At 46.4% G+C, this 12,421-nt stretch overlaps 1 protein-coding gene across 1 annotated transcript in view; it reads right to left on the reverse strand.

Annotated features, from left to right (window-relative positions):
* LOC100053583 (BOS complex subunit NOMO1) overlaps nt 1-12,421 on the reverse strand; it is a 50,176-nt gene that overhangs the window by 35,648 nt on the left and 2,107 nt on the right. Inside the window, exons 2-9 of the mRNA XM_023616265.2 lie at nt 10,163-10,252; nt 8,567-8,612; nt 5,882-5,982; nt 5,066-5,172; nt 3,118-3,190; nt 1,157-1,309; nt 468-605; nt 53-142 (exon numbers count right to left, since the gene is read on the reverse strand). Of these exons, the coding sequence (XP_023472033.2) occupies nt 53-142; nt 468-605; nt 1,157-1,309; nt 3,118-3,190; nt 5,066-5,172; nt 5,882-5,982; nt 8,567-8,612; nt 10,163-10,252 (798 nt within the window). The remainder of the gene's footprint in view (nt 1-52; nt 143-467; nt 606-1,156; nt 1,310-3,117; nt 3,191-5,065; nt 5,173-5,881; nt 5,983-8,566; nt 8,613-10,162; nt 10,253-12,421) is intronic.

Below are 12,421 nucleotides of genomic sequence, written 5' to 3' on the forward strand. Positions count from 1 at the left end.
CCAGGGATGGGACATCGAAAGTGCGTCCCTCCAGGAGACAAGGAGGCCTCACCTCAATTTTCAGGCTGTCGTGTTCCACTGTGAAGTCAAGTCTGGAAGGAGCAACGTCAAAGGTAATCCTCTCCCCTCTGTAGAAGGGAACCTGGGAGGAAACCAGACAATTACTAACCAATAACATAATTAACCACCAATACTAATAATCGATCCAGCAGCCCGAAATGACAAGGGGTTCCTGGCAGGCCAAGAGAAAAGGAACCGTGACTCCTCCTGTTGCTGACAGTAAAGGAGGAAGGAATGCACTTTCTGCAGCTCTTACGGAGTCGTTGGAGCCTCATCTCAAGTAACCACTCAACAGAACGTTCAAGAAACCGCAGGCCAAGCATTGATTCCTGTAACACCCAGACGACGATGACTCCACCTGTGTCTGAGGGTCCCAGACATTGACGGAGGGAATCTGCTTCACTCACCACAGTGTAGCCGCCACTGGGCAAGGAATAGAAGGAGAACGAGCCATCCTCCTTGGAGACCGCGTAGCACAAATACACCAGACTCTCGTCCTGGGGCTGGAACCCGGGCACCGGGGAGATGTTGCAGCCCAGGACATCCTGTGCCAGGAGAAAAAAGAACAAAATGACTCCTTTCCATTTCCATGTTCTGATTACCATCAAACAACCACACTACAGGAAAACTCTGCTAAGTTTAATGTCACAAAATATTTGTTTCTGAAATCCAGGACGTAGCAGTAGACAAAAGGAGCAAAAATCTATACATTCAAGTTGAAAAGCTAAAAATGTCAGTCTTCTTGGAAAAAAGCGACATGACTGTCCTTCCCTACAATGGGTCACTGTTCTCCAGGTAAGAAAACAGAGGCTCAGGAAGGACTGGCCAAGGTCACCCAGCCAGTGGGAGGCAGAGCTGGGATCTGCGCAACCCTGGGTCTGATGGATTTCAAAGCCTGTGCCCTTTCCACTGAACTCCAATGCCTCCCAGTGTAGACACTCAATTTCTTGTGAGTCAACCGAGAAGCACAACGTTCTTAAGCGCTGAGACTATCAATCAACCTTGACCTGCACCTTAACCAGAATGTTCTCAGTCTGTAATCCCCCATCCCCCACCCCCGCCCGCAATCTCTGGTTCTCGCCTTTTCTTTGCTTACCTCTTTGGCTACTGAAGAAGAAAAGAGAAGGAACTTCACGCCTTTCATGGGCTCCCCGTCACTGCGGACGGAGCCCGACACGTTGTAGCCGGCCACCACGAGGGGACTGGCGGCGTTGGCATTGGAGTTGGTCACACGCACTGTGGTGCTCGCCTGCAGCAGAAGGAGATTTTAACTTCCCAAACAATGAACACGCGCACAGTGTTTACCGACCCGGGGACGCACCGAAGCGAAAATATTAACCGGGCAAAAATAACATGCAAAATTGCATCCACAGTACGATCACAATTTTTTAATGCACAATATGAAGTGAAAGGAAATGTGGTAAAATCTAGAAAACAATGATTTCATCTAGATGGGGACGTGTCACTTCTTTTACACTTTTCTGCCTTCCAAGTTTTCTATTTCCACTCCCTTTATGCTCTTCTGTATGTTGCAATTTTTTTAATGAGCAAGCTTTACTTTCTTTCCATGTTTAATGGTTTATACACATAGATCTTTAAGCTTTTTGTTAGAGTACGCGTTACAGAGAGAAAAGTGCACATATTCTGAGTGTCCGGCACAGTGATTCTCACCAACTGAACACACCATGTAGCCAGCACCCAGAAACAAAACCAGCACCCCAGAAGGCCCCCTCACACTCATTTCCAGTCGCTATCCCCCAAAGGGAAATCATTATCCTGACTTTTAACAGCATGTTTTACTTTAAAATACAATTTTATATTACTAAACTCAAACTTCTTTATGCATACAACCAACAGTGTAAAATGTATTCTATTTATAATGTGTAAGCTAGTGAGTTTTAAGTAAAACATTTTTAAATGTTGCCCTAGAAGAGAAAATTCCTGAAAACTAAAAGCCATAAACAGTATACAGACACATTTAAGTGAAAAACCATCAATTATAAATGCATAAAACCTAGAGAGTCAAAGTCAAACCCTGATTCTGATGCTTCTTTAGCAAGAATGAGACAGACCCTCAAAATAGAAAAGTCATCAAAATGCCCTTTAAGTCTTATTTCAATTTGTTTTTTCATGGTTATTACAGAACCTCACCTAGTGTGTTTCTTCCTTTTTTGCTCTTTTATTATAAACTATTTCAGTCAAACAAAAAGATACAAAGAAACTCTAAAGAACACCTATACAACGCTCTAACCAGCTAAAAAAGAAAACAGTAGAAATACAACTCAAGACCCTGTGTACCCCAGGAGCCCCGTCCTCCTGGTACGGACGTCAGCATCCTAACGAATATGCTGTTTTCATTCCTATGCGTGTCTTTATAACGTTTCTACATTCGAATGCATCCACAAGAGGGATATCAGGAGTGTTTTTACTCGTTATAGAAATGGTATCATATTTCTTTATCCTTCAGCAACTTGCCTTTTTCTTTCAACTTTATGTTTTTAAATGTAGTCATACTGATCTATATAGCAATATGATATATATATATATATATATCATATTGACATACATTCACTCATTACTGCTGATGTACAGAATTCTATTGGGTGATAAAACCACAATCCATTCTCCTCTGAATGGACGTTTAGGTTGTCTAAGATATTCTGCTATCACAAACAAAGGTACAATAAACACTCTTATACATTCTCCTTGCTTCTAGAATGTTAAGTATATTTAAAGGTTTCTGTTTCAGAATGGAAAAGGAACAAGAGCTCAATCAGGCCCTTCTGGTGTTGATCTGGCTTAAAATAACTAGTTTAAAAAGACCTATTTCACAGCAAGAAGACAATATTTCACCTAAAACTGAAACCAGCAGCGACGTCTGCGACGGGGGGGAGTTTCACCTTATAAAGACTGCCCAGCTAGTCAGGAGCACCACTGTTTTTTCTTCGACTTTGAGAAAAGCCATAAATTAATTTCATACCTTGAATTAAAATCCCCTCCATCTGCCCCCAAACCAGCACACTGCTGGCACTGGCACTGAGACGCCGACATGCTCACCTCTTTCAAGGCCCAGGTGGGATGAGTTGCAAGGATTTCGTAATCTCCAGGAAGAACTTTAAAGAATGCAAACCTAAGAGATACAAAATACCACTTAGCTTTCTCCCAACAACCTGAGTATTTCTAATTTTATGACTAATATTGGAAGCACAAGAAAATAATGTCTGAATTATCACGAATGTGCCATTGGCTAGTTCACTGAGCATAAACAAAATTTAACCCTTCACTGTCCAAATCCACATCGGACAGCACTTACTGAGCACTTTACTGTGTGCGAGAACAGGTGTTCCGTGCGCTGATGGAAAGGAGTTTATGCTTCCCTGAACCCCAAAGATTTCCAACCTAGAAACTAGCAGGGATAGTCAGAGAACATTCAAGTGAGTTCTGACAGGGAGACAGGCACGGACAGGCAGGGAGAAGCGCAGGGAAATGTCAAAGGAACAGAAGCGCGAAGGGAGGAGTTGTGTGCAGAGAATGGAGAACAGATCGGACAGGCTGAGACAGACGCTAACACAAGGTGACACAGCGTGAATGACAAGCAGCTTTGAATCTTACGCAAAACAGTTTAAATCTGTTCTCAGAAAGAAATACAAGCCACTCTGGGTTCTTGCGCAGACCAACTGTGACAAAACCAGTAGCTGATGAAGATGACCCAGTAGCTACAGCCAGAGCAAGACCAGACTGGGAGGAGCCGAGGCTGGAAAGGCTACCGCCAGCATTCTGACACACCAACCCGCTAACTCTGCAAAGCCCCGCACCGAGGCAGGGCTCATTCTAGTGAAAGGAACTACCAGAAGCAGTCCGTTTCTTCTTCCGGGCTGGTATTTTATTACACCAAGTACTGCCCCTAACAACCGGAGAGGGCCTGGAAAGCAGTCCGCTACAACGAAACTGAAGTGACTATTGGCTTTTTGTCTCGCTAAGGTTCAGCCTCCGCTCCGTGTTTGCAGCGCCCCAGTTCCGCAAGGTCCCCCCGTCGTCTAAGTTAGTGCAGACGAACGAGAGTCAGAAAGGCCAAGGCACCCTGCCCGACGAGGTCGACAGCAAACTACCAGCCTAGAGCAAACGAAACTCCACATGCCCTCTACAGAGCATGCTTTGAGAGGCATCCATCGAACAGAAGTAAACGTTATTTCAAAACTGGAAAATCATTTCCATGGTCATCATTTGAAAGCTAGCTGGCCTACTGACAGACTCATTACAAACTTCTGTCTTCAGTTCGGTCCATTCTGTACACTGAAGGAGTTAGTAATGAACTGAATGCCTTCACAATTATCAAGGGGACTATCCTGGGAGCAGCGTGGCACATCTGTTACCATTTACAACTCAGTGATATAAACACAGTAAATAAAGGCTTTAAAGCTGACTCCACAGGGTTAATTAAGCAGTCAGCAGTCCTAACAACAAAACAGTTTTGATGTAATAGTGATAAAATGATTTTTGAAAATCATAACTGAGCTGACCTACATTGAGCTGACAGTTTTGAAGCATATATTCCATGCCAGGGAGTTTGAAATAACCCTATTATAACTTAATCCTCCCAAGAACCTTAAGAGGTAGGTTCCACGATTATCATCATTTATAAATAAGGAAACTGAGGCCCAGAGGCGTTAAGTCACTTGCTGGCAAATGGGGGAACCAGGATTCAAACCCAGGCTGTCGGGCTCCAGAGCCAGTCTCAAGCATTGAATGAAGGCCCACTATGTGCGGGGCCCTGAGTAGGCGCTTTACGGGCGTTACCCTATATGTAACCATCCCATCAACGCTAGATGCAACGGGCCAAGTGCCTTCCATCTACAGAGGAGGAACTTGAGGCCCCGAGGGCCAATAACTTGCCCAAAGTTAGGAGGCCGAATCAGGATCCGAACCCAGGTCTCCCCAAAACCAAAGCTCCCGCCCCCATCGCAACCCCGCTCCAGCTGCACGGCAGCGACACCGGGTGACTCACTTGCCGCCAGGCTGCGTAACCGTGGACTGGATCTTCGCGTCGGTGCCCGTGCTTCTCAGAGACACCTGCACTCCTGCGGGCCCCAGGGGCTGCCCCTTGCTGAGAACCTGCCGTGGGGAAGGAGGTCAGGACCCACCCAGCAGCAAAGCACTGCTCCCAACAGCACTTTGATCCTGCCACGCGCCCCCCGTGGGGCCCACACCCTTCTCTGGGTCAAAATGCCTTTGAAATGACGACAGACATCATGGATACTCTTTCCGGGGAGGACTGAGGGGCTGAGAGAGGAAACAGCAACAGTAAAAGAATACTTTATGTCATCGGATCTAAGGCACCATCAGTTAAAGATGCACAATTATTTCACAAAGTATTGAGAAGGAATCAACACCCATGATCCCCATCCAACAAGAAGCCCACACACGGCTGGGGCCCAAGGTCCCTGCTCTCAGTGTAAAGGGAGAGGAGAAAGAAACCCGCCGTACAGAAGAGGACGGCAAGGAGACGTGCACATCTCAACGCTGGAGGGAGGCAAAGTAACTCCCCCAGGGACCTGGCCCTGTAAAAGGCACCCCCTGGCATTTAAACGCCAACAGCCTCCACTTCTGCCAGGGACTGACCAGCAACCTCCATCTGAGCCCTAAAACCCCTAATCCGTTTCACATGCAATTTCAGTGAGCTCCCAAACTCTCCAGAAGCTTCTCTGGGGCTGCCCTGTAGGATCAAGGCCCCCAGGTTTAAAGTCATGCTTTCCTCGAGGGAAGAGAAGACAGCACACACTGCAGAGCAGACGTTAGAAAGAGCCAAGTGCCGAAGCCACACCTTTCCATTCACAGAGAAGCCCGTGAACACGAAGTTGACGTCCCCGCCCTTGGTGCAGATGTCACTGACGCCGTCCACGTGCAGCTCCACGGTCGTTGGCTCTGAGGAACGAAGCGGGGAAGGACCAGGGCACAAGACACAAGGGCAGGTTTAGTTCTGGGATAAGATGAAACTGTCTAGGTAAAGCACATTTGATTGGTCAGCTTTTTAAAATTTTTTTTTTAATTTATTTTCCTCCCCATAGCCCCAGTGCATGGTTGCATATTTCTACTTGTAAGTCCTTCTGGTTCTTCTATGTGAGCCGCCACCACAGCATGGCTACTGACAGACGGATGGTGTGGTTCCATGACCGGGACCTGAACCCAGGCCACCAAAGTGGTGAGAGCACCGAACTTCAACCACTAGGCCATCAGGGCTGGCTCTGTTTCATTTATTTTTGAGCACTTAACTCACACGGTTCAAAATCCAAAGAAACAAAAGGCAGGTGGGGAAAAGTCTCCCTTGCAGCCCTACCCCCTGGACACCGGCTTCCCACCCCAGAGGGAACCAGCGTTTAGAGCATAATAGACTTTCCTAATGGTCTTTTGGCCACCCTGTTCCTCAGAGTCCCAGGGAAAATTCAGTGAGCACCAAACAGTTGTGTTTCCTGAACGCTTACCACACACCTGTCAGTGAGCTGAGCGCACTGCAACCTCACGACTATCTTAAGAGCTAGGGAGTAATATCTGCAACTGACTGAGGGGTAAACTGAGGCACAGGAAGGTTAAAGGAGCTGCCAAAGTCACAGAGCTCGTGAGTGACAGAGAACCCCAAGAGTTGGCTCCACTTCTGCCCCCCGACCCAGCACACAGGTTCAGCCACACTGAACCAGGGCCACAAACTCCAGCACCGAGGGGAACCGGTGGCTAACAGGCAAGCGGGGACCATGGCAGACCAAGAAAGGGGAGGCCGCTCCGCAGCTTCTGCCGCCTGCTGTCATGGGCCCAGTGCTGCCAGAGCTCCCAGCTTCTCAAGAAAACCGGAAATCTGGATTTTACATGCCATCTCCTAGTGTTGCAATATTAACAACTAAGCCAATTTTTTTTTAACTGAAAAATCCATTGTAACAGGGGTTAAAGTTGAGGTTTTAAAAGGTTAGGGAGAATGTGGAGTGATCAGTAGAGGAAAAAAATGGGAAATAAGAGAATTTCAGGTAAAACGAAGAATTGCACAAAGAGACACGGGGCAGACGCCAATAAAAAATGGACAAAAGACTTGAACAGGCACCTCACAAAAGAGAATATCCAAATGGCCAATAAACATATAAAAAAGTGCTCAGTCTCATGGATCATCAGGGACGGGCAAGCCAAAACCACGATGTGACACCACCCCATCCCCAGCAGAACGGCTAAAATGAAAAGACGGACCACACCAAGGGCCGGTGAGGTTGCGGGGCCCCCGGAATGCGGACACGCCGCCGGGAGAGCAGAAGTTGCTACGTCAACTCTGGGTGTTTGGCCGAATCTATGGGAGCTGAACATGTAAAAATTCTCTCGCTCAGCAACTGCACCCCTGGTACCTACTCAACAGAAAGGCAAAGGCACGTGAAACAAGAGAGATGGACAAGAATGTTCGCAGGAGCACTGTGCTTAGTGGGCGAAACTGGGGAGCCATCCAAACGGCCATCGACGGTAGAAGGATGAATCACTTTATGTTCACACATCAGGATTCTGTACAGCAACTGAACGAATGAACTAGAACTACATGTAAGGCCGGATGAATCTCATGAACCACGCTGAGAGAAAGAAACCAGACACAAAAATGTACTTTGCACAACTCCAATTATATAAAGTGCAAATCAGACTGAACTAATCTGTGATTCTCGGTCAGGGTGGTGGTGACCTGTGGGGGGGTGGTGGGCAGGGGTGGACCTGTTAACAAGTGCCTGGGATGGAGCACTCCGGGGTGCTGGTGAAGCGCTCTCTCGTTATCTGTCTGGCAGTTACAAGGTGCGTTCACCTCGTGAAAATTCATCAGGTGACACCTCACGATGAGCACACTTTTCTGAAAGTATGTTATAATTCAGTAAAAAAGCTCATCAAAAGAAAAAGCACTGGGGGCCAGCTCCATGGCCGAGTGGTTAAGTTTGTGTGCTCAGCTTCAGTGGCCTGGGGTTCGCAGGTTGAGATCTCGGATGTGGACCTACACACTGCTCATCAAACCACACTGTGGTGTCCCACATACAAAATAGAGGAAGACTGGCATGGATGTTAGCTCAGTGACAATCTTCCTCAAGCAAAAAGAAGAAGATTGTCAACTTATGTTAGCTCAGGGCCAATCTTCCTCACCAAAAAAAAAGAAAAGAAAAACCCGACTGAGGAGGCTAAGAAAGAAGCCGTCCTGGGACAGGAACAAAGTCCCCATTCCTGACCTCTGTATACCGTTCCACTGCCAAAACTGCAGAAGCAGAGTTCCCTGGGAGAAGTATAAGAAAAATGCCTATTTTAAGGAAGAGGACAGAAAACCTTAAGCAGGTCTAAGGTAAGTTCAATCTACTCTAAAGTAACAAGGGGGGATAAAAACCCTCTTCCACACTAGAAATGAGTCCTTAAGACTTGAACCATCTATGCACTCTGTCAATTCACATTAACACTCAGCAGACAATCTAATCCTTCACAGAGCATGTCTGGGGATCAGTTAACTTACCGAAACTCCACCCTAAGGGAGGCTCGATCTTCAAAATGAAATCTCCCTACAAGGGGGAAAAAAAACGTAAAGGACTGAGAACTGATGACCCGGCAACCGGTTTAAGTTGGTTCCGTGCTGTCGCTTAACCTAGAATTTCTACACCCGAAATCAAATTCTAGGCATAAACGTTGTACTTGTAAGTGGTAGTGAGTTCTCTGATTCCCCTCACCGGCGGGAGGCTGAAGCTGAACGCCAGAAGCTTCCATTCAACCCGTCAAAGCGTTCTAAACACACTCTACTCAGCCACTCACTGTCTTCTGACAGCAAACGTCCTACTAACGGAGGCTCCTATTAACCCCTCGTTTGCCTCAGGCTGCTGGGGCCAGCACGCATCTTCAGGAACTGAAGTCGTTTCTTAAAGCCAGATTTGACTCGCACAACCTGGTTTCTTGCGAAAAACAATCTCAAGGTTAAAAAAAAAAAAAAAGCAAAACAGATTTCAAGACCCAGCTAGTCCACCTCTGGAAATGAATCCTACGTATGGTGCACAGAGACGTAACCGAGAACATCTACGGCTGTGCTGTCAGTAATAATAACTTTAACAATCAGGAGAAGTCTCTACGTCTATCGATAGAGAAGTGGTGGAACAAATGCGTTTTGGTTTGACGCTGACATGCTATGCAGCCATGAAAAAGGAGGCAGCAGGTCTATACACGCTGATGCTGAACGTGTGCCAAGATATTAACACGGGGAAAAAAATCAAATTGCAGAATAATTCCTATTGTTCGATTCCATTTGTTTTTTAAAAAATCAAAACTATGTATATTAACTCTTTTGGCAACTTCCTGTGAATCTTTATTTCCAAATAAAAAGCTGAAATGTGGGGAGGATGGACCGTGGAGGTGGGTGTGCATGGATGACCATCTGTGCATGCGTGTTTGTCTGTGTCTGCGTAGACGGATATGCGTGTACCCACGGATTATCTCTATAACCATAAGCACAGAGAAAGCAGTCTGTTAGGATACACAGCAAAACTTTTATCAGAAATTGTCACTACAGAGGAAGGGGAATTTGGGGAATAAAAGATAAAATTTACTTCACATACTTCTAAAGATTTTGATTTTTTTTTTCCCCACAAAGCTCATGGATTCACAAATGACTTGCATAATTTTTTTTAACAATATTTTAAGCTGCTTGCAAGTAAAGAGTTCTATTAAATCAGAGTTTCTCCTCCTTGGCCCTGCTGGCATCTGATGTGTCCTGTACAGCACCACAGGACACCCAGCTTCATTCCTGGCCTCTTCTTGCCAGATAACTGTGGCACCATCCCGCCCCCCCGTCCCAGCTGTAGCAACCACAGACGTGTCCAGACACTGCCAATGTCCCTGAGACATCGAGAACTGCTGGATGCAATCAAACCAGCTCACAAGCCGTCTCCCTCAGAATGTGGCCAGAACTGCCGTATTCCACCTACAACTTACACGACAGACGAGGACCTGCTCACGTGGCAAAGGCCGTTCTCCTGTGAGCACAGCCCCGTGGGCCACGCGAACAACCTCCCATCATAAAAGACGAACACACTCTCTGCTCCTACCTTATCATCTCTGCTCTTACCTTATCATACAAGGGGATCATAAAGTACCCATTATTGGGGGCACAGTCTGTCTGGTATTTCAAAGTCCCGTGCTTGGTGTACAACTTTATCTAGAAAGGAAGGAGAGAAAAGAGAGGTGAGAATATCACCTTTGAGAACTCGCTGTGCGCGTTCCCCTGACTGCGCCGTCAATGTGCACGCTGACGATCCACCACACGCTGCCGTCAACACTGGGCATCAGGAACAGAGAGAAATACGACCAACATAATGTCCCCAAAATAATGTGACTCGGTATTTTTCAGGTTAGAAACTATCTAAAGTCCACCTCCAAAATTGTATTTTTCAATGCTTTTCAGTTTCTGTTAGCAGCTGTCTCTATATTGTTTCTGGGTCTAAGACAAATTTTTAAATTTTGCTATTTTAAAGTGCTTGCTAAAATGCGATTCCTGAGCCCCACTTCTGTTTCTAAACTGGAAGGTGTGGAGTGAGGGCCTGGGATCTGCACTATTAACCCCAAAAGATTCCCAATATTTGGAGAAACATTCATCTTGAAACTTCTGATCTTCTCTTTTAGTTTCATTCTTGGGACAAAAACATATGAGCAGACAGTGAATATAAGTCCTCTCCTCAAGGACTCTCTGACACTCCTGTATCCTGAGCACTCCCCCCAGACACCAACTGTGAGCCCATCAAGATGCTCCAGCAACGTCTGGCTCTTGCACGTCCTGCGCGACCTCGGGCAAGTCATCTCACCTCCTGAAATTGTTTCTTCATGAGTAAAAGGAGAGCCACTCTCCTTCATGGTGGCTGTGCTGATTCACATCTGTGTACACACAGCACATGGCACAGAGTATGGACTCAAAAAAAAAGAGTAGTTTGGGGCTGGCCCCACAGCCTGCCAGTCAAGTTCTCCGCTCTCCACTTTGGCAGCCTGGGTTCAGTTCCTGGGTGTAGACCTACATTACTCGTTGGTGGCCGCGCTGTGGCAGCATCCCACATACAAAATAGAGGAAGATGGGCACAGATGTTAGCTCAGGGCCAGTCTTCCTCAGCAAAAAAAAAATACAGAAATAAATATTTTTTAAAAATTAAATAAAGTGGAGTCAGCCTAGTGGTGTAGTGGTTGGGTTCACGTGTCCCGCTTCAGCAGCCTGGGTACACGGGTTTGGATCCCGGGCGCAGACCTACACATCGCTCCTTAGGCCATGTTGTGGTGTGTCCCACATACAGGGTGGGGAAAGACAGGCACACACGTCAGCTCAGGGACAATCTTCCTTAAGCAAAAAGAGGAAGATTGGCAACAGATGTTAGCTCAGGGCCAATCTTCCTCACTAAAAAAAAAATAAATAGAGTAGTTTGTGTTACTATCGGACATTTCTCTGAAGAAAAAGGCAATCTGATGTCATCAGCAGGGCAGAGACGGGATTCAAGGAAATCTTCCTAAACCTATGTGTGTGGCTCAACCACTCTGAGCCTGTTCTCTGTAAAAGGAAGCAGGCCGAACTGATGATGCCACAGAGCCTCACCCCTGAAAGGCTAATGATCCTGGCCCGAGATACGGAAATCACAGAGTCACATCCTCCCAGCTGAGAAGACGTATAAAGCAGCAAACTCGCAAAGCGCACCCTTAGGAAAGGAACAGGATGAAATAACACGTGGACCACAAGCTCCCGTGGGCGGTAATCGCGGCTTACGCCCCACAGCGCCTGGGACAGCATCCCGTTAACTGTAGGTACTCCATAAATACTCCAACTTGTTTACAGGCATAAGGAAATTCAGATGCAGGGACTGAAAACCCACCTGTCCCCAACAGGTATGCATCTAAAGGGAGGGAGACAGATCGCTACTCAGCCCAAGCCAAGTTTTGCATCCCAAAGACCAGCTGGTTTTCCAGAGAAGTCAGGAATGCAGTTTTTAATGTGAAATCCATGACTTTTAAAGTATTAGCAACTAATATAATCTTTCTTTTGTAGGGATTTTGTCTGCTCTGCTCAGTCCTGCTAAATCCCCACCAGGGACAAGGTTTCAGCACACGCAGGGGCTCACTCAATAGTGATGGGCTGAACAAATATGAAGGAAAAACACCCAGAAGGGAAGAAGGCTGGAGAAGAGTGAAGGTAGCTTTACCAGCACGCAGAGAACACAATTAAGAATGGATTGTGAAATATCTCGGTTATTTACATTTCTTTCAGAGTACAGATCAGGACAGAGGATGGCAACATAAATTACATATATGAAATGTCTGATTTCCTAATCAGAAATTATGAAGGAGTGAGTGT

This window comes from Equus caballus, chromosome 13 (genome assembly GCF_041296265.1).
Source record: "Equus caballus isolate H_3958 breed thoroughbred chromosome 13, TB-T2T, whole genome shotgun sequence".
NCBI classification, from domain to species: Eukaryota; Metazoa; Chordata; class Mammalia; order Perissodactyla; family Equidae; genus Equus; species Equus caballus.